The sequence below is a fragment of the Lutra lutra genome, chromosome 1 (genome assembly GCF_902655055.1).
Source record: "Lutra lutra chromosome 1, mLutLut1.2, whole genome shotgun sequence".
In the NCBI taxonomy this organism is placed as follows: Eukaryota; Metazoa; Chordata; class Mammalia; order Carnivora; family Mustelidae; genus Lutra; species Lutra lutra.
This window is the reverse complement of record NC_062278.1, coordinates 195,479,086-195,500,935: the sequence shown is the minus strand read 5'-3', so window position 1 is coordinate 195,500,935 and position 21,850 is coordinate 195,479,086. Positions and strand designations below refer to the sequence as shown.

The window sequence follows — 21,850 nt, the reverse complement described above, 5'->3', positions numbered from 1 at the left end:
TTAAGTTTGAGCAATGCATCAGCTGAATTCAAATGTCTGGATCAACCTGTCCTAGAGTCTCCCAAGGAGTACGCCTTTTGTGAATGCATGCAGGATGAATGAGGCCACTGCATATAAAATGTTAATTGAAGTTGAAAAAATGAGAGCAGCTGTAAACAGATTTTCTTTTTAAAAAATCACCTTTTTCAACTACTTTGGAATCAACTGGCTCCATGATTCTTCAAAAATTTTGAATTTCAAACTATCTTTTTGATATTATAGAGCCACAGCCTGAGTCATCTAGCACTTAAAAAATAATAATGTAGAGCATATTAGAGAATAGAAAAACCGAATATGTAACTTCCTCCACTGACAGGACAAAAAAATTCCTATTTTTACAACTTATTTAAAGACTACTTAACACTTCAAAAAGATTTGTGATCAGTAAATTTCAAGATAGTTGTTTTCTGTACTTTGGTGTTACCTAATCATCAAACATCAGAAATCAAGTCAATTAACAAATAAAAGTGCAAGTCCTAATCCTTTGTGGAAAATTGTATGTCCTGTTTTTTTAGAAAGCTACTACCTGACTCTGGGACTGGACTTTTAATTAAAGGAAAGCTGAGAGAGTCAACCATCAGATGTGTGCAATTATGGGCTCCCCGATGAAGGTCACTGCCGTAGGTCCAGTGAATATTTCCTTTTCAAAAGACCCTCTCCTCCTCCTTCCATATTCTGACATTTGCTCTATAAGAGAATAACTCAACGGTCAAATGCTCTCACATAGAGACAGCTGGGTCTTGAGTGGACACAGTGAGCCTCAAGGATGTGAACACAAATCCTTGATTATGTATGACCATGTATATGCCAGTGTACATACATGCATATGTGTGTATAAAACTTCTTGCACAAAATCATTTTTTCTAATTTCCTAGATTTTTAAAAAGATTTCTTTTAAATGAATAAGAAAGAGTGAATGAACACATGGGAGGGAGGGGCAGGGAGAGACAGAAACTTCACCAGACTCCACACTGCCTGATGCAGGACTCAATTCCATGAGCCTGAGATCATGACCAGAACCAAAACCAAGAGCTGAACACTCAATCGACTGAGCGACCCAGGAGCCCCTAATTTCCTAGATGTTGAGAACATTCTTCTCTACTTCAAGTTGGGTATTCTTAACCCAGGATTAAAAAAAAAAAAAATTGTAACATGAAATGTAAATCTTTATAATGTCTGTGCAAATATTTAGAATTTGTCCTAGCTAGGGAGTTTCCAGCTTTCAGCAGGACTCTCAAAGGGGTCTGTAACCCAAAATAGATCTAGAACCACAGCATGAACCATGAGAGTCTATGGACTCTGGGAAATAAACTGAGGGTTTTAGAAAGGAGGAGGGTGGGAGGATGGGTGAGCCCAGTGATGGGCATGTATTGCATGGAACACTGGGTGTTATACATAAACAATGAATTATGGAACACTACATCAAAACTAATGATGTACTGCATAGTGACTAACATAACATAATAATAGTAATTTAAAAAGAGAAGCCCAGCATGGAGGATCCCTAAAAATTAAAGACAGGGAAAATTTATTTAGTGAATCTTCATGAGATGAAGAGCCAAATTCACAGTGCTTCTCAGGACTCAGTTCCCAGAGGCCCCAGTCAGTCAGTGGTGGAATCCTACTGTGTCTCAATTGTCTGCATGACTTCCCCTCCCTGTTATATTTATATCCAGCTAATTATTTCCTTAATATTTCCATAAAATAAAATTCCTAAAGTGATAGAATCAACCTTTTCATAGTCTTCCCTTTCTAAAGGGACTATTGTTGTCACTTTGAAGACTGTAAATAGCATTCACCATGGTATTTAATTTTAAGTTTGTGCCAACATTTAGTGGAAATATCTAAGTTTTGAAAATAGTAGGGAGCTCACATTCCATCTGGTGTGTTTTCATTTTATCTCCCCTTCTTGGTGAATTTTAAAAGTCAACTGCAGTGTCAATATCCTTTCTGCTATGCTAATGTGGCCTCCATGCAGAAATCAAAGGGAGGGAGTCCTCAGGGTAAGTGGTTCTTTCTCAATTGAACTAGTTAGTGTCATAGAATCACAAAGTATCAGAGCTGAATGTGTGCTTAGAGGTGACCAAGATGAGATGAATGCCTCTCAGTTTGAGGAAAGGGAAACTGAGCCCCAGACAGAGGGAAATGACCAAGGTCTCATTAGCAATAGAGCCAGGACATGAACCTCTACGGAGAGAAGGAAGGTGGTCACTTCCCTGAACCTGGAATACCCTTCATCATAGTGGACTGCCCCATGGGACTCAGTGGTTTCTGCTGTGTGGTTACTGTTGCTCATTTCTTATCCACATAAGGCAAGCTACTTTCAAAGTAATCACCGGTGTGCCATTTCCCTCTTGATCCTCTCTTCTGGCTAACTGGAAGTATAACTACTGCTTAGCACTAGTCTACTGCACTCATCAACATGACTTCTAAGTGCAAAAGGCACTGCCCAGTGTGAGAGAGAAATGATTCGTGCAGGGATAAGGAGCCTGCATAGCTCTACCTGCCTATCCTTGGACTTGAAAAAAAAGATTTTTCAAACTGGAGAAGAGACAGAACTTAAGAGAGAGAAAGCAACTGAGAGACAGAGAGACAGAATGAGAGAGAAAGCTCATGAGCATACCCTAGGGCAATAGGCTCTTCCCTTGCCCTTCTTCCAAACTCCAGGCCAAATCCTGAGGTTTGAAGATACATTAATTTGATATTTGTACTATAACAAATTTCCACAAACTTGGTGGCTTTAAACAACACGGGTTTACTATCTTATAGTTCTGGAAGTCAGAGGTCCAAGGCAGGTCTCAACAGGCAAAAATCAAGGGGTCAGCAGGTCTGCATTCTTTTCTGGGAGGCCAAGGGGAAAAATCTGTTTTCTCGCCTTTTCCATCTTCTAGAAACCGGTTGCATTCCTTGATTCATGGCCCACTTTGACCTTTGAAGCCAGCGATGACCGATTGAGTCTTTCTCTGGCCGCATCACTTTGACACTGACTCTTCTGCCTCCTCTGTCCACATGTAAGGACTCTTGTGATTATACTGGGTCTACTCAGGAGAATTCAGGATAATCTTCCTCTTTTTAAAACCAGCTAGTAGCCACTTTAATTCTATCTACTACCTTAATTCTTTGCCACGTAACATGTTTACAGATTCTGGAGATTAAGCCATGGACATCCTTAGGAGGCAGTCATTCTGCCTTCCACAAGTGACTTGCCGGAAACCTCCCCTTTTGGGTTGGGAATCCAAGACAGAGTGTACCTGCACTCTGCTCTTCTCATCAACAACTCTGGTAGCACATTTCTATGCAAAGAAAATGATGAAGTGTTGTATCAACAACATGAGTGTCTACCAGGGAGTCCCAAGTCTCCTGCAGGTCTCAGGAAAGCATGGAAGAAAAGAAGAACTATTCTGTGCCCATGAGAAGAATGCTGAAAAGGTGGCAAAGGGCACAGAGTCAGTGCTCTTCATGTGCTGTATACAGAGGCCTTTTCAGGACCATGGACACCTCAGGGAGGCAAGAGACCATGATCACTAACCCTCAGTGGACAATTGCCCTGTTTATACACCCAAGGACCAGGAAAGGCAAATTACTTAGACACCAGACGCCAAAGAAATAACAGCCAAGAATTGCATAACCCCTGCCCTCCCCAAATGACATGTGGCTGATAGTGGTCCCAGAGAGCAGAATGCTGAACTGAGAGGCTGTAAACCAGAATAGGGCTGAATTATAGGTCTGAACTCACTGAGACGGCACTGAATTTGCTGAGCAAAACCTGGCCCTGGGCTGATGAAATGGTCTGCTCTTAGGACAACAAATTAAACTCAAATTTGGGATTAAAGTGTATTTCATTCTTGTATAGTCAAGTTGGTAACTGTGAAATTAATCATGGACCACTCACGGACCTCAGAAATGGTAGGAGATGACTTGGCAATGGAGAAGAAACCTGAGACAAGACAAAGTGACTAGGGAGCATGAGACTTCGGAACGTTATATCTAATGTATCCTTTCCTGCAACTCTCTGGGCAGAAACTCAGGGAAATGTGATCCTAAACAGTATTTTTTACTAACAAAGGCCCTTTCTCTGGGTATTGCTGCTCAAGTGATCAAGTCACATACAAGCATCTCTCATGAAGGATTCACCAAAATTTAAGTCTCTTTCACCAGCCAGCCCCCCCATAACTGTTGGTCTTTGTCAATGAGTCTAAAAGAACACAAAGTCTGCTTATAAAAAAACTACCCCTAATATTTTATTTAAGTTACAGAATTTTGAACATTCACTATATAAAGTTTGGGGAAAAGGCCAAAGGGTATGAAGAAAGAAACAGAACAGACCTACCATTCTGTTACCCAGCCACAATACCTTTTAATTACCAGAAGTGTATGTTTCCATTCTATTCTTGATTTACATGCCACTATTTTCATTCAATATTATAATCTCAATGTTTTACATCATCAAAATTATTTTAAAGCACTCATCCATATATGTGAATACATACAATTAAAATATATCCCTCTATTATTTGACATTTAAATTATTTCCCAGGCATGGATTTTTTAAAATGAAATAGGTCAGTTATACAAGTTTTATAGACACACACTCTGAGGTAATTTGGAAACTATGATATAGATAACAGTATTTTTAAGCCTACAGTGGAATAAGAGAGAAATATCTATTATTTTCTTGGCAGGGTATTGACACAATTCCATAATATGAAGGTGCATGAGGATTATTCTATCTTGGATTGATTTATCTTAGAGAGTGCTGGTGGGGCTCTCAGGTCTCAGGGGCCAATTTTCAAACTAATTACAGGTAGATTCCAGAAATGAGTACAAGGTCCAGAGCTGGGCTTTGTGATTGGATTCTGGAGTTAACAACAAAGTCCCACATACCTCTAGACTAAGGTCTGATATTCCAGCTTCAAAATCCTGCTCTTTTCCCATCAGGCTTTGTTAGTTTATAAAATACTTTGTCATCTCTGGGAAGGGAACAATGTGAATTACTTTGTTACAATGAAGGTGCAGGTTCTTTCCTGAGGGGAGATTTTGACAGGAAGGAAGGTAGTACCCCAAAAACTAACAGAGGAATTTGAAGCTGATAAAGAAAAGCCACAGAGCTAAGAAATGAGAGAGCTAGTCTCTGAATTCAGAGGGTCAGGGGAGTAACAGATTCAGTTCAGCAAACGTTTTTCAAGAACCTACTCCATCAGGTAGCGGGATTTATCGGGTGTGAAGAGGTAGGGAAGACAAAGGTGATTAAAACACTTCTGGGAGTTCACAGAGGCAATGGAGTGAAAGAGAAATGAGCAGTATGAATCCTCTCTCTGCTTTTTACTGTGTGTGTGTGTGTGTGTGTGTGTGTGTGTGTGTGTGTGACCTTGAAAATGTTACTAGGTTTCTCTGTGCCTCAGTTTTCCTATTCTAGAAAGTAAATGTACTCTGTACATTACATTTACAGTAAATGTACTGCCCTACCCTGTACTTTATTGGATGCAAGACCTCATCAGCATGCTGAAGTCATAGCCACACCATAATTCCCCTCTGCATTTGAGAATATCATCCCTAACTTTTTCCTCAATAAGTTGAATTCATCTATATATCAGATCACTAATAAATAAAATCCCCCAAGCTCCTCATGCTCTTGATTTCAAGATGAGACCTGAACAAAGAAACTACACCAGTGCCCCAGGGAAGGAAGGTAAATGGTAGACCCATCATGTGGATGGAAAATGGCTTAAGAAAACAAGTATGATTGCTTATTTCAGATAGCTAAAAATAAAGTCAGCTTCAGTCTTCATAACAACGAATGTGGCCAAGATTACTGAAGAACCCAGTTGAAGGTTCATACATGGATCTGACCCAACTGTGCGCATTCCTTTTCAAAATCTCTGAAGAGTTATCTAAAAAGAACCAAAATTCTTTTAAAGGAAAAAGATGGTGCAGAAACAAGGTTTCATTTCAGGGAAAAGGGAATATTCTATAAGTTCCTTAGTTACAGTTAATATAAGAAGGATTTCCAACAGGTACTGGTACAGCTGGCCTAGAAGATATTTATGGTCCTCTGAGAGTTGTAAGCAAGGACTGTTTCTTTTTGAGGAAGACAAAAGCAGCAATTTCCTTTTAAATATTTTAGTTTGTTATCATGACATGAATACACTATAAGGCATGCAAAAGTATTTAAGAGGTTCAGTGCACAAAACCAGATCAGAAAGGATGACCTTGGGAATTGTAGAAGCTTGGCTAGAGTGTGTTGATGACTTTCTTGTGTTTAAAAAAAAAAAAAAACTATAAATAGGAGTTATAATAAAGTATCTAGCTGGGGACTAGTGGGTCATATGTGAAAAGCAGAGAACATATCTAACTTTGGAAAATGCCAATTTTCTACACTCTAAGTCTTATGTGCTTAATTAGCAGTGGTGGATCCAGGACCTATGGGTTTCTTGGAAATCTAGGATATGTGTGTGTGAGCAAATGTCTCTAAGGCCAAACAGAGACCTTGAAACTGTCTGAGATTTAGCACTGGAGGTCATATTATCTAGAGAAATCACTCATCTCACTATCTTTGAGTTTTCCATAAAAATGAAGGATAATATTTGCCTCAGACCAAAGGTTTTGTAGTCAGATGGACTGTGGTATAAACAAGCTTTGTCATGAACTAGTTATAATGTCTTGAGACAAACACACACTTGCTGGGAGGTGTAGCTTCAGCTGAATGGTATTAATGATATCGACCTCACAGGTTTAAGAAAATTCAAGAAATGTATGTACAGAACCTAACATAGAGTCCAGCCCATTGCGGACTCTCAGTAAATGACAATATTTTTATTCTATTAGTAGTTTTCATTAGTTCTCTCTCTAGGAAACAAAATTAAGAACTGTTTATTACTACTCACCTATGATTTAATCCCAGTAGCAAATCTCCCCCGCCCCTCATTTCAAATACTGGAAACATAAAAGATACTGAGATTTAAATAGCAAGTTCAACATTAAAGAAGTTGTAATAAACCACTGTACTGACCCAGTGCACAGAATTTAGACCTATGTAGGTATAGGAACCTATTCTAGATTTTCTTGACTAGAAAGAAAATCTGGCATCTCTCAACTTGGCTCCTGTAAACCTGGGGGTCATAATAATCTCCAAAAGAGCTGCTTGCCAGTAAGGAAAAGCAATCTGAAAGTCTTGGAATAAAATTGTAAATCAAAATTTCTTCTTTCCAGAAGAGATTCTGTCAATGGAAACATTTGTAGATCTAGACAGTGTGGGCTATACACTTGCGGTGACTTAAAAGTTTAATGTGGTCAAAAATTATTGAGCTGCTGTTTCTCTGAAGGCTGTTGGCCCAAGATGGGCATGATAATGGTAATGACACTATACCTTTATGATCTCCCCTTGATGGGTCTGTTGGATTTGGAATACCTCCTGGGTCTCCAGAGAAGGGGTCCTCTGGACTGTCACCTAGTTCATCTTCCAACTTCTCACTCTTTATAATACTTTATAACACTAACTTTTTATAATACTCTCTGATAATAATATGATAGTAATAATAGTTGTAATAATTACACAATAATAGCTAACATTTATTAAGCATTAACACTGCATCAGGCATTGTTCAAGGGCTTTATATGCAGTAATTTATTCTTCCAGCAGCTCCATCATAATCCCCATTTTACAGATGAGGAAATTAAGGCATGAAGCAACCAGTCTGGATCTGGAGGCCCAACCTTAAGTCCTGATATTGCCATAAAAGTACATTTAATGGGGGGGCAACTGGCTCAGCTGGCTCAGTTGGTAGAGCATATGACTCCTGATCTTGGGTTCATGAGTTCAAGCCCCACTTTGGGTGGAGATTACTGAAATAAATAAAACTTTTTTAAAAAAGATTTTTTTTTATTTATTTATTTGACAGACGGAGATCATAAGTAGGCAGAGAAGCAGGCAGAGAGAGAGGAGGAAGCAGGCTCCCTGCTGAGCAGAGAGCCCGATGCAGGCTCTGGGACTCTGGGATCATGCCCTGAGCCGAAGGCAGAGGCCTCAACCCACTGAGCTACCCAGGTGCCCCTAAAACTTTTTTAAAAAGTACACTTAATGGGTTTCTTTTCAAAACTGGAAGAAAGTTTGGCCTCCTGAATAATGGTTGATTATGCTACTCATAGAGGAGCAATGGTCCAAAGAAACAATGATCAAAACAGTGGCTCATCTATCCTCCAAAATTCATGGATTATCTTGTCAACCCCTGGTGAAATCAGTAGAAGAAAGATAAATTAGAAGAAAAATGAAAGTAGACTGTGTAGAGGAATCCAACTGGTCATCTCTGAGGTCATTTCATTGTTAAACTTACACAAAGCATTTGATTAAGGATGATAGGCCCTAACTCAACTATTTGATGACATATCTCTTGTGTTATCTTATGGCTTTAAGGACCAGGAGAAATAAATTATCATCTGGATATGGAAAGGTGGGGTGAAAAAATTAAGAGGTTTTGCATTAAAATTACACTTTATGAAAACTAATGAAGTTGTTTGGATTTAATCAAGCCTGAAATTGTACTTTCCAATTTGTTAGCCACTAGCCATATGTAGCTAGTCTAAATTGAGATGTGCTTGAAATATGAAATACATATTGAATTTCAAGGACTTACACAAAAAGAGGATGCAAATATTTCATTAATAATGCTTTGTATTGGGGTACCTGGGTGGCTCAGTTGGTTAAGCGTCCAAGTCTTGGTTCTGGCTCAGGTCATGATCTCAATTGTGATCCTTGACTGTGAGATCGAGCCTTGAGTCAGACTCCAGGCCCAGCATGCTTAAAATTCTCTCTCTCTCTACTCTCTCTCTCTTAAAAAAATATATATTTTGTATCAATTACATGATTAAATGATAATCCTTTGGTTATACTGGGTTAAAAAAGATATCACTAAATTATTTTCACCAATTTCTTTTTGCTTGTTTTAATGTGGCTATTGAAACATTTTTAAATTCATGTGTAACTCACATTATATTCTGTTGTGCAATGCTGCTCTAACACACAATATGGGAAGTGCAGAATGGAACATTGTGAGAGATATCACCTGACGGTGACATCAGTATAGCCATATATTTTTTAAAATATTTTATTTATTTATTTGACAGATAGAGATCACAAGTAGGCAGACAGGCAGGCAGAGAGAGAGGAGGAAGCAGGCTCCCCGCTGAGCAGAGAGCCCGATGCGGGGCTCGATCCCAGGACCCTGAGATCATGACCTGAGCAGAAAGCAGAGGCTTAACCCACTGAGCCACCCAGGCGCCCCTCAGTATAGCCATATTATGGGTGACATCAGTATAGCCATATTGTGGGTCAGTCCCTGAGCTGGGATTCCAAAGACCAGGCTATGTTTCTAGAGCCCTATGTGCCTTTTCTGATGCAGGTAACTTGGAGATCTACTATTCTCCACTGGCATGTGACACAAGATAGATCCAAAGAATAGGTCCTGCTCAAAGCTAATGGGTAATAAGACTTATTCATAAAGACTATTTTAATTAGGTATATCATTCTTTTGTCCAAAAAAAATGACAGTTGATAATTGAAAAGCAAAAAGAAAAAAAAATCAAGTGCTTTGAGGCTTAAAATTTTTATTCATTTTTATTCTTTCTTTTGCCCTTAATTCTTGCTTATTTGGCTTTTTGTCCTTAAAACAGAGATCAAGCCAAATGTTTAGGGAGTTTTTTCTTTGAGGTCATTATAATTTTTTTTTTAAGTAGGCTCCATGCTAAGCATGGAGCCTAGCATTGGGCTTGAACTCATGACTGTGAGATCAAGACCGGAGCTGAGATCAAGAGTTGGACTCTTTACTAAGCCATCCCAGGAGCCCTGAGGCCATTATAATTTATACTGATAGAAAAGTGTCAATGCTTAATCATATTTCTTTCCTTCTTGCTGTACTTATTCACTTCTGCGCATATTTTATTCCTCCAGTAATCCCTATTCTCTCAAAACTCTCAAGCAAAATAGATTTAGAAAAAATTCTTATGTGTGATATTGATAGTTTTCTTTAGCAGGTCACAGGCTCCTAAGTTACTGAATATTTTTGGACACTCTTATGAAGTGACTGTTATAGTTTTGTCAAGAGCCTTAAATATAAACTTAGTTTTAAAATTGAAAAATACACAAATGGTCCAATCTTTATTTACTGATGTTAGTTGAGTTTGATTGCAGTAGTCACTGTGTTACTAAAGACACAACTGCGACAGAAAGATCTCAGCAACGAAGACTTCTTAAAGCATCTTATCTAGCGTGGTCTTATTGATTTCTGCTGGGATATGTTTGTTTGGAGACAGGATTCACTGGGGAAGGCAGAAAAGACTCTGGACAATAAAGCTGTATTCAGAAAACATGGAACGGTCTTACTTTGGTATGATGGATAGAATGACATGTGACTAACTTTTTGCTGCTTATTGTTTATTAATATGCAATTGAACACATTCAAATGAGAGAGGAGAGCAGTTCTGAGAAGACTGGCATATGGTGGAAGTTGTCAAGGACTATTTCAAGAAAAATCATAGTGGTGTCATCCTTTGCCTTGAGGTACATCCTATAGATACCTGTCCTTCTCATCACCAGCCAGTCTTCTGCCTTCCTTCAGTGTTTTTCCTTTTGTATCCAGTGACTGCAGGATTATCCCTGGAGGTCTCCAGCCCACCATTATAACCCCGAATGCTTCTCAATATTTCACATGCATAGAGTCAAAAGTAACTAACCTGACTTGTGTACTCCCTGAATTCTTATTTCTACTAGTAAAAATGGGCAGAAATCATTTTTAACCAGGTAAATGCTTCTTTGCTAACCTTGTGTTCCTCTCTCCAAGGGACAGAGACATCTGAGTAATAATCTGAGATAGGAAAGGGTAAACCAGATGCCTACCCAATTCTCTTATACTTAAAACAGGTAAGCAAAAAATATTCAGAGATCCACACAGGGAGAATTTGATGTCAAAGATAATTAAATTACCACTAACTATATATTTTTTGTTGGTTATAGCACATCCAGATTCTTTGAGGTAGGAGTTCTCATAACATTGTAATAACTTTGTATGGTGACATGGTAATTACACTTCCTATGGCAAGCATTTCATAATGTATATGAATTTCAAGTTGCTAGGTTATACACCTAAAACTAATGAAATATTATATGTTAACTATGCTGCAATTAAAATTCTTTTAAGAAAAATTTGAAAGTTCTCATGAATTTAGAAGAACCCACAGTTTCTGTTTTATTATTTTTAAGCTTTTTTAAAAATTAATTTTGTGTGTGCGTGTGTTCCAAAATTCATTGTTTATGCACCTCACCCAGTGCTCCATGCAATATGTGTCCTCTTTAATATCCACCACCAGGCTCACCCAACCCCAAACCCCCTCCCCTCCAAAACCCTGAGTTTGTTTCTCAGAGTCCACAGTCTCTCATGGTTTGTCTCCCCCTCCAATTTCCCCCAACTCCCTTCTCCTCCCCATTTCCCAATGTCCTCCATGTTAGTTTCTGTTTTATTCTTAACAAGAGGTAACCAAGTTTTCATTCCAAAATTCTCAAACAGTAAAAGATGCATTACTCAGTATGAAGACATCACTGAACTCAAAAGGGGAGGGGAAGCTAATTAACTGTCTCATTGAAACATTCCTTCCCTTTTGGAGTCAAGTGGGGACCCATGGACTTTGAGTTCATTGTCAAATGGTGTGTGAAAGAGATCCAAGTTCAACAATAAATATTATCAGCAATATAATAGTTTTCTCCAGCCCTCAGGGCCCAATGACCTGCATTTTAGCAAATTGATTTTGTTCATGCATGTATTAAGCCAAGCAATTGTTTCCCATGACATGCTTGAACCCACAGTTGCTCTGTCTATGAAATTCATGGATGAATTGTCCAATTGCTGATTGCTATTCCCATTTGCTTTAATAATAGTCACTTCCTTCGTCAGTAATGGGTTTTATATACAGTGCACAATCACAACCATTCAATGTCACCCATAAACATTTGATGAATTGTCTAATCCAGTTATGAGACTTGCTTATTTGGGACACAGCTAGGTTAAGCCTTACTGAGTTAATGAGATGATGTACCATGGCATTAGGCAATGGGTGTTTCCTTCCCCCACATTAGCTGTATGTTCTCTTTTAACCAAGGACCCATTTATGTCATTATCATAATCTTCATCAACTTGTCAAGATAATGGAGGACCCACTGAGTTCAGAGAAGGCCTCACATAATTCATGGAAGTTTAAAGAACATGGATATAGAAAGGGTTTGGGAACAATGGACAAATAAGATCTTCATGGAAAACATTACTGAAAGGGCTTTATAAGAGATTTTTCCTTGAAAAGGGTGGAATGTGAACTCATTTTTGAGGGAGAAAAAGGAGACTCACTCTCTGAAATGAGGAAGATAAATTAGTGATCAAAATGCACAAAGACACATCCAGGACAGAAAGCTCGAGGAAGAGCTGATAAAGATAACCTCAGGACAATCCAGATTAAAATGAAAGGAAGAGAATTCTGGAGGCTGCTTTCGGCAAATCCCACATCTGTATTTGTTGCAGACACGTGAGTCTAGATTTTGGGGGAGGCAAGTGACTTATTGATGTTGACACGTGCCTCCCAGACTTCCTTAGCAATCGGACAAGGTTTATAATTACTTTGCCGTCCTTCTGACATGCGGCGATTTGGAACTGCGTGCACACGGATTTCTGACCAGCAGATTCTGTTCCATAAATTCTCCATTAAATTAGCCTCAGATGGCTGACATCACCATGTCAGAATCTCACCCAATGTAGCTCCAAGTTAATAAATTGACCCCCTGAAAAGCAAGATGTTCTCTCCCTTTAAATTATGTTAGGACTAGTAGGGAATGTCAAGTTCTTCTAGTTCAATGCCTCATTCCCTCATGTACTCATTCATTCAACAAATATTTCTTGGAGACCTCCTCTGCCCGATTAGGTCCCTGTTCCCAAGACTCTACAGCACAGATGGGAACACAGACACTGATTACTAAGCTAAAAAATTATTTCAAGCGTGGTCAGTATTAAGAAGTAAATAAATATAGTAAAGTGATAGAATTATTGTGGAGAAGATAAGAGATTAGTTATCCCAGATGGGCTGGGGGAATCCATGAAAAGAACCCTTCAAGGAGCTGATATTTGAGCTGAGATGTGGATGAAGACAGGAAGCCAGTGGAGGTTACAGGCAAAGGAAACATGAGTGCCAAGGCCCTGAGGTGGGAACAAGAATAATGTACTTGACAAAAGCAAGCAGTGAGGGAGAATGAAATTAAAAGAACTGGAGAGGTAGGCAGGGTATACTGAAGTTAAAGAACTTACCTAGGCCATAGTGCTATACGTGAGGAAACAAGGAGGTAAAATGGAAGTTACAGGGAAGTGACATGCACAGTAGAGGAGACAAACAATCCTGTGGAGTAGTGACATTTGAGAGGTAGAGGGAAGAGGGGCAGTCCATGAAATAGAGATCTCAAACAAATGGCTTCAGTGGCCAGACGGGGATCATAAACATATGAGGCAAGCGTTGCTAAGAGACAGGGAGCTGGGGGAGATGTAGTGACCTGAAGAATGAGTAACATGCCCAATACCATTCAAACTCATTAAAAAATACTTTGTAGGAAAAATAAATACATATGAGGAGGCAAGCAGAGCCTGTGGGCCAACCATATGCAAGAGTGAACTGGAGGAAAAGTAGGAAGCCGGTTGAGAATGAGAAAAATCAATACAGCCTGGTCACCCATACCTCAGAGGAAAACTACACTTATATTTCTATGAGCTACATAAAAAATTTTGTCCTATTAGGCAGCAACCCAAATGCTATTATTCTGATGACAACTACAACAACAACTCACACTAGTTGTTACAGAACTTGCCTAACCAAAAAATAAAGGTAATGATCCAATGGGCCAGATTGATAAAGAGTGGAATCTTAGAACCAAGGGGTCCCTCCAAGGACTGGATGTAGAAGTCCTCCTGAGGAATCATGGCCATCCACTCTGTGCCTGCATGGATCTGGGAAAAGGAAGCCCCCACAGACCCCCAATCACTCACACAAACACATGGCACTGTAAGTGTTTAGCAAGTTCTGTCAATTTGATCTATTGTTATATGGAGCTGATATCTGGCTCCTTTTAGCCCCCAAACCCCAGATTTCTACCCCCTTCCCATCAAAGACACACAGATCATTTAATACTTTTCCCACCTACTGGTAAATATTTAGAAATAATGACTCTGTCACTGCCTTCCCCCTGCAAGTCCACCCTTCTCGAGACAAAATATCTCCACCTTCCACTACTCCCCAGATCACCATGTCCAGACTCTGCCATCCCAATCATCTTTCTGTGAACCTTCTCCAGTTTGTCACTCTCTCTCCTCAAACAGGGCCTAGGGAGAACCCCACATTCTTAGCCGATTTATAATCTGGCACTCCTTTACACATCATTTTCTGTTTCCACAGTAGAAGGAACACAATTGCTTTTTATGGAGCCCCCTCTCCTGTTGTCCCCGTTCCCATTCCCCACCCTCCAAGCAAGTCTGTTTGCTGTATTTCATGGACAGATACATAATCTAGAATGAGTGCTCCCATCAGCATAAAGAATGCTGTCCCTCATCACTCCATCATTTCTGATTAAGATCACTCAGTCTAATGCACATTATGTCTTGTACCAATAATGCCTGTGCAATGCTTCATGTTTCTTGTACCACTTTCTAGACATTATCTTATTACATGCTGAAACTGGAAAAGTATATTTTTGCACAAAGAGGAAGATGAATCTGAGAATGAGTAGTGAAAGGCAGAGGGAAAATTGGAAATCTGACCCCTGAAAAGAATGTTGAATGGAAGCATCCAATGTCCTGGCTTTGAATATAAATTCTGCCTTTACCCACCAACTGCTAATCCTTTGAAAAACAAAATTAATGATCATAATAAGAATAGAACCACTACCTATTAATAAATGCCTAGTAGGTACCAATCCCCACAATGAGCTTTTAGGTACAGTATATCATACATTTCATGCAACGAGCTTTTGAAGGGTATTATCTCCATTTTTAAAGATAAAACACTGAGCTTTAATGCCTTGCCCTATGTCACAAAATTAGCAGGTAGCACTTGAATTTAAACCTAATTCTGCCTGTCTCTGAAGTTCAATCCCTTCATAGTTTTATACCATGATCTCCCTTAGTGGGTACTGTCTATACTGCAGGACTTAGCAGTTAATTGAAAAAAAAATAGAACTGTTATAGTAATTCCATCTCCTGAGATGCTTCTCCAAATATGGAGAAGCAGGAACATGTGTTGCCTCATCTATGGGGCTAGAGATGCTGTGAGAGCACGCACACAAGGGCAAAAGAGTAAGGGAGGGGAGAAAGGGCACATGCCACCCTCAGCATTGGACATCGTGTCTCAGACTGGGCTGAAATGTAGCCCCACAGCTCCTGTCACAAGTGCATTTAGAATATAAATAAGATTTCAAGGTGACAGTTCAGCCTAAGAAAACAGTGTTTTCAAGCACTTTTAATAACACTTTAGCAGTATTCACTTGTATATAAATCATGTGCTAATTTATTCATTAAAATAGCCTGTACTTGGCAACATTTTATTAACCTTAGTTTATGTTAATAAGATCAGTACTCATATTTTTAAAAAAGGCATCTCTTTATAATTACTCCATAATTCTGATTTTCTTCCAACTTGAACTAAGCCCTTACTAACTCCAAGTCACATTCCACATCTAATGAAAACGAGTTCAAATTATAATATTCTAGGATAGAACTTTCAGAAAGTAGAAATTTGGGAGACTATTTCCAAATCTAGCCATGATCAGAATCTCCTGGGCACTTTTTTTTTTTTTTTAAAGATTTTTTATTTATTTATTTGTCAGAGAGAGAGAGAGAGCAAGAGTGAGCACAGGCAGATAGAGTGGCAGGCAGAGGCAGAGGGAGAAGCAGGCTCCCCGCGGAGCAAGGAGCCCGATGTGGGACTCGATCCCAGGACTCTGGGATCATGACCTGAGCCGAAAGCAGCTGCTTAACCAACTGAGCCACCCAGGTGTCCCTCCTGGGCACTTTCTTATGCTCCCATAATTACTGATTCCAATGAGCCCCCATAATCCACTGGGTCAGAATGTCTAGGGATGGGATCTCTGGGGAATGGAGATTTGTAGCAATTGGTCCAAAAGCCAGTACTTAGGAATTTAGGAACCAAAAGCCAGTACTCTAGTTACTGGTGTAACTAGAAGGTTTTCACTCGGCACGGGCCTATTACAGTTCACAGGAGGCACAATATAGTGAGGGCTGTCCCAAAAGCATGATCACCAGTCACCTCTGAGGAACCAGTGAGTCCCAGAAAAATTAATTGTAAGTTTCATTATTAACGGATGACCTCTCATTCTTTATTTTTAGGGTATTGGTAGCCATTTTAATATCCAATTCCTGCAAAGAAACACTACAAATACAAAAAAAGACACACTAATAAAAAAAAAAAAAACAACCCTACAAATATAAAACCAGGTGGAGATAATCATAGGGGTAGGGCCACATGATAAACAACCAAAATTTTTTTAAAAATGTACTTGAAGCATTGTTCTCCAGTGGTTAGAATAGTAGTGTCAAAAAGATGGCAGGACTGGTACCCCTTTCCTATCTGACACCTGGTAGAGACAGCTAATCAATCACAGCATTTGTCTTTGTTTCATCCAGAAACAGCCTCAAAACCCTTTCCAAGCAAGCACTGGGGGCACCTCTGCCATCTGATCATTTGGGGAACATATGTGCCCTTCCCTGGCTAAAATAAGTAGTTAAATTGAATCATCCATCTAGGATTTTACACCAGCATATCCATTAAGGTTATTTACCCCACATAGTGCACACAGACCCCCAAAGTTTCCCAGGTAGAGGACCGTAGGAGCAGATCGCCTTTCTACTTTGTCTCTATAAGTGGTTTCACATTTATATTTTTGAATGGAAATATCCAGAAATCAGTTCGCTGCTCAAATGTTTACGATACATGGGCAGCACTCCTATCATTCAAGCCAACTAGGTTCTGCTGATGATAATTCAAAGTTCCACTTGGAATAAATGCTATTAGGGGAGAGAAGCTGAGTTAAAATTAAATGGAGCATTTGACTAGAAAAATAATCTATGAGTTGGCTTGATTTCCATTGGTCAGCAGCACTGTAGATTTTCTCCTGTGGAGACTGGGCTATATCTCCACACAATATTTAGTGTCCTTGGAAATGAGAGGGAGGAAATCACAAGGACACTTGGTTTCTGCCACATTTCATTTGAAAAAAAAAAAAATCATTATAATTCATTTGTCTTTGGTTCCTGTCATGGACATTCTTCGCTCCTTGGCTTTTCCTGCCACTTCCCAAGTCATATTGGGCAGAATCCCACATAAGCCCATATATCCAGGGTGATACCTGGTTCATCAGCTTGATTTCCTCACACCGACAGCCCCTGTGATCACGCAATGAGATCAGAGAGAACAGACCCACCTCATCATAGATGCTGTCATTCCTTTGAAAGTCTCCAGCCTTCCTCGGAAGAACGTGGACATGAACATGCTGAAAATGAATGAGAGAGGAAGAAATTGAAATGTGATTATCTCCCCATATATTTCTAGACTTGACAGTGATGCTCCCATGAAGCCCAATTAGTTCACATTGGTTCCTGCTAGATTATTTTCCAGAGGAGGAGGACGTTCACCTTCAGTAACTGTATCTGAAATCCATGGAGAACAGAGAGGCCTAAAACAAGAGAGAACAGTGTGGTGGCATGGATGAGAATTTGAGTGAAATGCCAGAACGTTTTAGGGGGTCTGTGGAATTATTCATAGCTGTCAGTCTTGGCTATAGTTAGCCAGTGCTGTGAAGTGACAGGTGACCACAGTGACTCTCAAAGTGACAAGAAATGAGACTTGGCCAAGGGAAAATTGCGTGGGAGCAAATAAGGGGCGGTAGCGAAGGGTGTAGGCCAAGTTACAGAATTAAGGTTTTTCAAGCAGAAATCATGTAAAAGTAATACAAATAGTTCTCCTTTATTAAACGTTGACTTATTGTGATAAGAAAGATCGATGCTTAGCACTGATCTCATGGACTGCTCTGAATAATCCCAGGAGGCAACTTCTACTCTGAGAACCCCCTTTACAGGTAAGGAAATCTACCCTCAGAAGTGGTCAAGGCCCCGCAGGAGATGCAGTGTCTATACAGGAACCCAGGGCTTGTGGCTCTTGTCCCCACACTCTTCATGAGCATCGACGCTCCTTCAATGAGTTCCATCTATTAAACAGCCTGTGTCTCCAGTCTATGAAAGCACCCAGGTAATAGACAGAGCTATGCTATTATGCAGAGATAGTGAATCAAGGCACATCGCATATCTAATTCAGTATATTCTTCAAGGCTAAACTGCCATTTGAAAGTTTTACTTTCCAAATAGCCTCTATTGTACCTCAGCTCAAGTTAAACCTCATTCCTGCCCTTGAGCTATGTTCCTGCGTTTATTACAAACAGTGGGGAGGAATGTGAAAATGAAAAGCCTAAATGTAGAGAGGCAGACAAAGAATCAAACTTAGTCCCTGATCACACCCACCCCTTCTTGATTACGGAGATTAGTCTCTGAGCTTCCAAAGGGCCTCTGGAGAATGTGAGATTAAGTGTCCCTGTGGCTTCGCTGCACAAGAAAGGGAAAAATGATATGCTATTAAAGCAGAGGTAGGGACAAGGCGGTCCAAGGTGAATGAAGGCAGAGGAGCTTCCCATCTGCCCCTGAGTGCACAGTCCCCAAAGAAGGACATGTTTTTGCCAGAATATTCTCCAGTCGATGAAGGCAGTCATGGATTGCTCAGTAACTGGGACGAGTTACAAAGATTGTGTGAGTGTAGGGAGACAAGGGGAACAAATAAAGGGGAAATATAAATTTGCAAACTGCCCATGGACCAAAGTCTTAGGAGAAAGCAATGGAGGATGCGCTCGGGCTGGATATGCTGAAAGACACAGGCTGTGTGACTTCAAGGTGAGACCAGAAAAATGTCACAGTTCAAGGCAAGAGCCCACCTGGGAAGGAGGCTTCCCTCGACCCTTGCTTCCCACACCTGAAGCTCTCCTTCCCTCCTCTCATTCTTTCCCTTTTCCTTTCTTCCTTTTATCCTTCCTTCCTTTCTACACTGCTTCCTGCTTTTCTTCCTTTCTTCTATCCACCTACCCACCCAACCACCATCTTCCTTGTACGTGGAATAATCAGATATTCCACACCAGGGCTCCGCTGTCCAACTGCCTGCTGCCAACCCTGACCAAACACTTACTGGCCATGGCCCCTGCCTCAGAAGGGCCTGGATCTCTGTATCCGCAGCTGCAGCAGGAACGGGAACGGTGTCTACCCCACATGGTCATTAAGAGGATTCAAATCCGCTAAGCCTGTGCAAAGCATCATCAGCACTCAATACACGTAGCTACAGCACTATTATTCTTATTTTCTTTTTTTATTTTCATTTTTTCCCCCTTCAGACCAAGTAGAGATCACCTCCAGGGACTGGATCCCAGGCTAGTAAGGAAGAGATTTAAGAAGCTCCTGGAGTGGGGGTACAGTTCTAGTTTGTGGCTGCAGCTTCTTTCTATTGCTTTGACTGGTAGTTCTCAAATTTGAACGTGCATCTGGGCTTGGTCAGACACGGACCTCCGGGGCCCCCAAAATGTGCATTTCAAGCAAACTCCCAGGTGGTGCCAATGTCCTCTGTTTAGACTATCCATCTGGTTCCTGAGCTCTTTCCTGCCAAAAGTGACCAGAGGCACCAGGGTCACTCACTGTTTTGTCTGCCCAACTGGGTTATGGAAGACCTACTATTACTAAATGCTCCCTGGCTTCCTGCACTCTGGTCACCCTCTGTGCCTTATCCTTAAGGATAGGCTTGTTGTGGTGCACTAATGAAATAGTCCCAGCTATGGACTTAATATTATATTAGGGGAACCTCCAGAGTCCAGGCCCATTCTATGTCTCCTTTTCTTTACCTTGTCTGCCTGGGTTTAGTGTTCAGGGCTATCTCTATAAGCTCTGTTATCACCCAGTCCTGGAAATGTCATTCCTGATCATGGTAGCCACTAAGATTTACTGTGACACTGATGACAACAAACAGCTCACCATATAGGTGATTCTCCCCAAGGGCCCAGACCTCAACCCTGCCTGATATCTTGATATAAATTCTTAAGTGACAGACTGATCACAAGATCCTGACAACACACTCGACTTCTCAGAGAAAGGAAATCATGATAAAGCTAGCTCACAACTTCACTATTGTGAACAAATACCATTACCATGGCCTTTCAATAGAATGGTATTCCAACAAAACAAAACAAACAAAGCGCTATGAATGGCACACATGGGGATATTTGGACATAACCTGTCCTTAGTGAGTTCATACGGAGCCTTGGTAATCACCGCTTACCTTTCTAAGTGGTAGCAAAACTTCTACTTAACAAAGCCCTCCCAAAATTTTACCAGGGTTTATTTTTTGCTAGAACTTAAATTTTGCTAGTGTTTCAAGCAGTTTAGCTGCTTGACTTAGAAGAATACTTCAGAAAAGCCATGACATATTCCACACCAAAAAAGGTTTCATGGTCAAGTAAAATTTCACAAGGCTCATAAGCACATTAAGGTATCAGACAAGAACCACATTGAATACACTTAATTAAGTATGTTCAATTAGCAACCGGGAAACTTATTTAATAATGGAGATCTTGCGTCCTTATTTATATAACATCTATTTATACTCTTCTAGTACAGTTATTCATGCAAAATTATTTATAACCAGGTACTACTCTAGGAACCAGTACCAAACAAGACAAAGTCCTTCCCCCCACAAAACTACATTCCAATAGGTAATGCAACATATACAAGAAAATAAATACACAATTTAATTGCAGGTAAAGATAAGGGTTGGGGAAAAATAAATAGTGGGCAGAGATAAAAATTCAGAATTGGGACACTTAAACATTTGAAGTTTGAGAAGGAAAGAAAAAAGATTCAAGGATACGGTGAGGAAAGTCAGGGAAGGGTCAGTGCTAGAGTTGAGAGAGGAAGGAATTTCAAGAAGGAAGGAATAATCATCAGTGTCAATGTTGAAAACCTGAGTTGGTTTCCAGTGAAATCAGGGTGATAAACACTTAACTGAAAACAGATTCAACATCATTAGTCAGTAGTGAAATACAAAGCAAAGCCACACTGAAAATATTGCCTTATATTCAACAGAATGGCAATTAGAGAAAAAAAGCAAGACAATAACAAGTGTTGGCGAGAATATGGAGAATTAAAACCTTCCTACACAGTTGGCAGAAAGGTGAAAGAGTATTACTGCTTTGGAAAAGAGCTTGACACTTCCTCGAAGAGTTAAACAGAGTTTCCATGTAAACCCAGAATTCCACGCCTAAGCATGTGCCTAAGAGATAAGAAAACATATGTCCACACAAAAACTTGCACATGAATATTTATAGCAGTATTATTCACAATAGCCAAATAGGGGAAGCAAACCAAATGTCCATCAAGTTGTGAATGCATCAATAAGATGTGGTACAGCCAGACAATGGAACATGATTCAGCCATAAAAAGGAATGAAGAGGGGCGCCTGGGTGGCTCATTGGGTTAAGCTGCTGCCTTCAGCTCAGGTCATGATCTCAGGGTCCTGGGATTGAGTCCCGCATCAGGCTCTCTGCTCAGCAGGGAGCCTGCTTCCCTCTTTCTCTCTCTCTCTCTCTCTCTCTGCCTGCCTCTCTGTCTACTTGTGATCTCTCTCCGTCAAATAAATAAAT

The 21,850-nt window shown here is 40.1% G+C and overlaps 1 protein-coding gene across 1 annotated transcript in view; it reads right to left on the bottom strand.

Annotated features, from left to right (window-relative positions):
* FHIT (fragile histidine triad diadenosine triphosphatase) overlaps positions 1-21,850 on the bottom strand; it is an 851,975-nt gene that overhangs the window by 168,318 nt on the left and 661,807 nt on the right. The window contains exon 5 of the mRNA XM_047690617.1: positions 17,549-17,617. Coding sequence (XP_047546573.1) covers positions 17,549-17,617 — 69 coding nt within the window. The remainder of the gene's footprint in view (positions 1-17,548; positions 17,618-21,850) is intronic.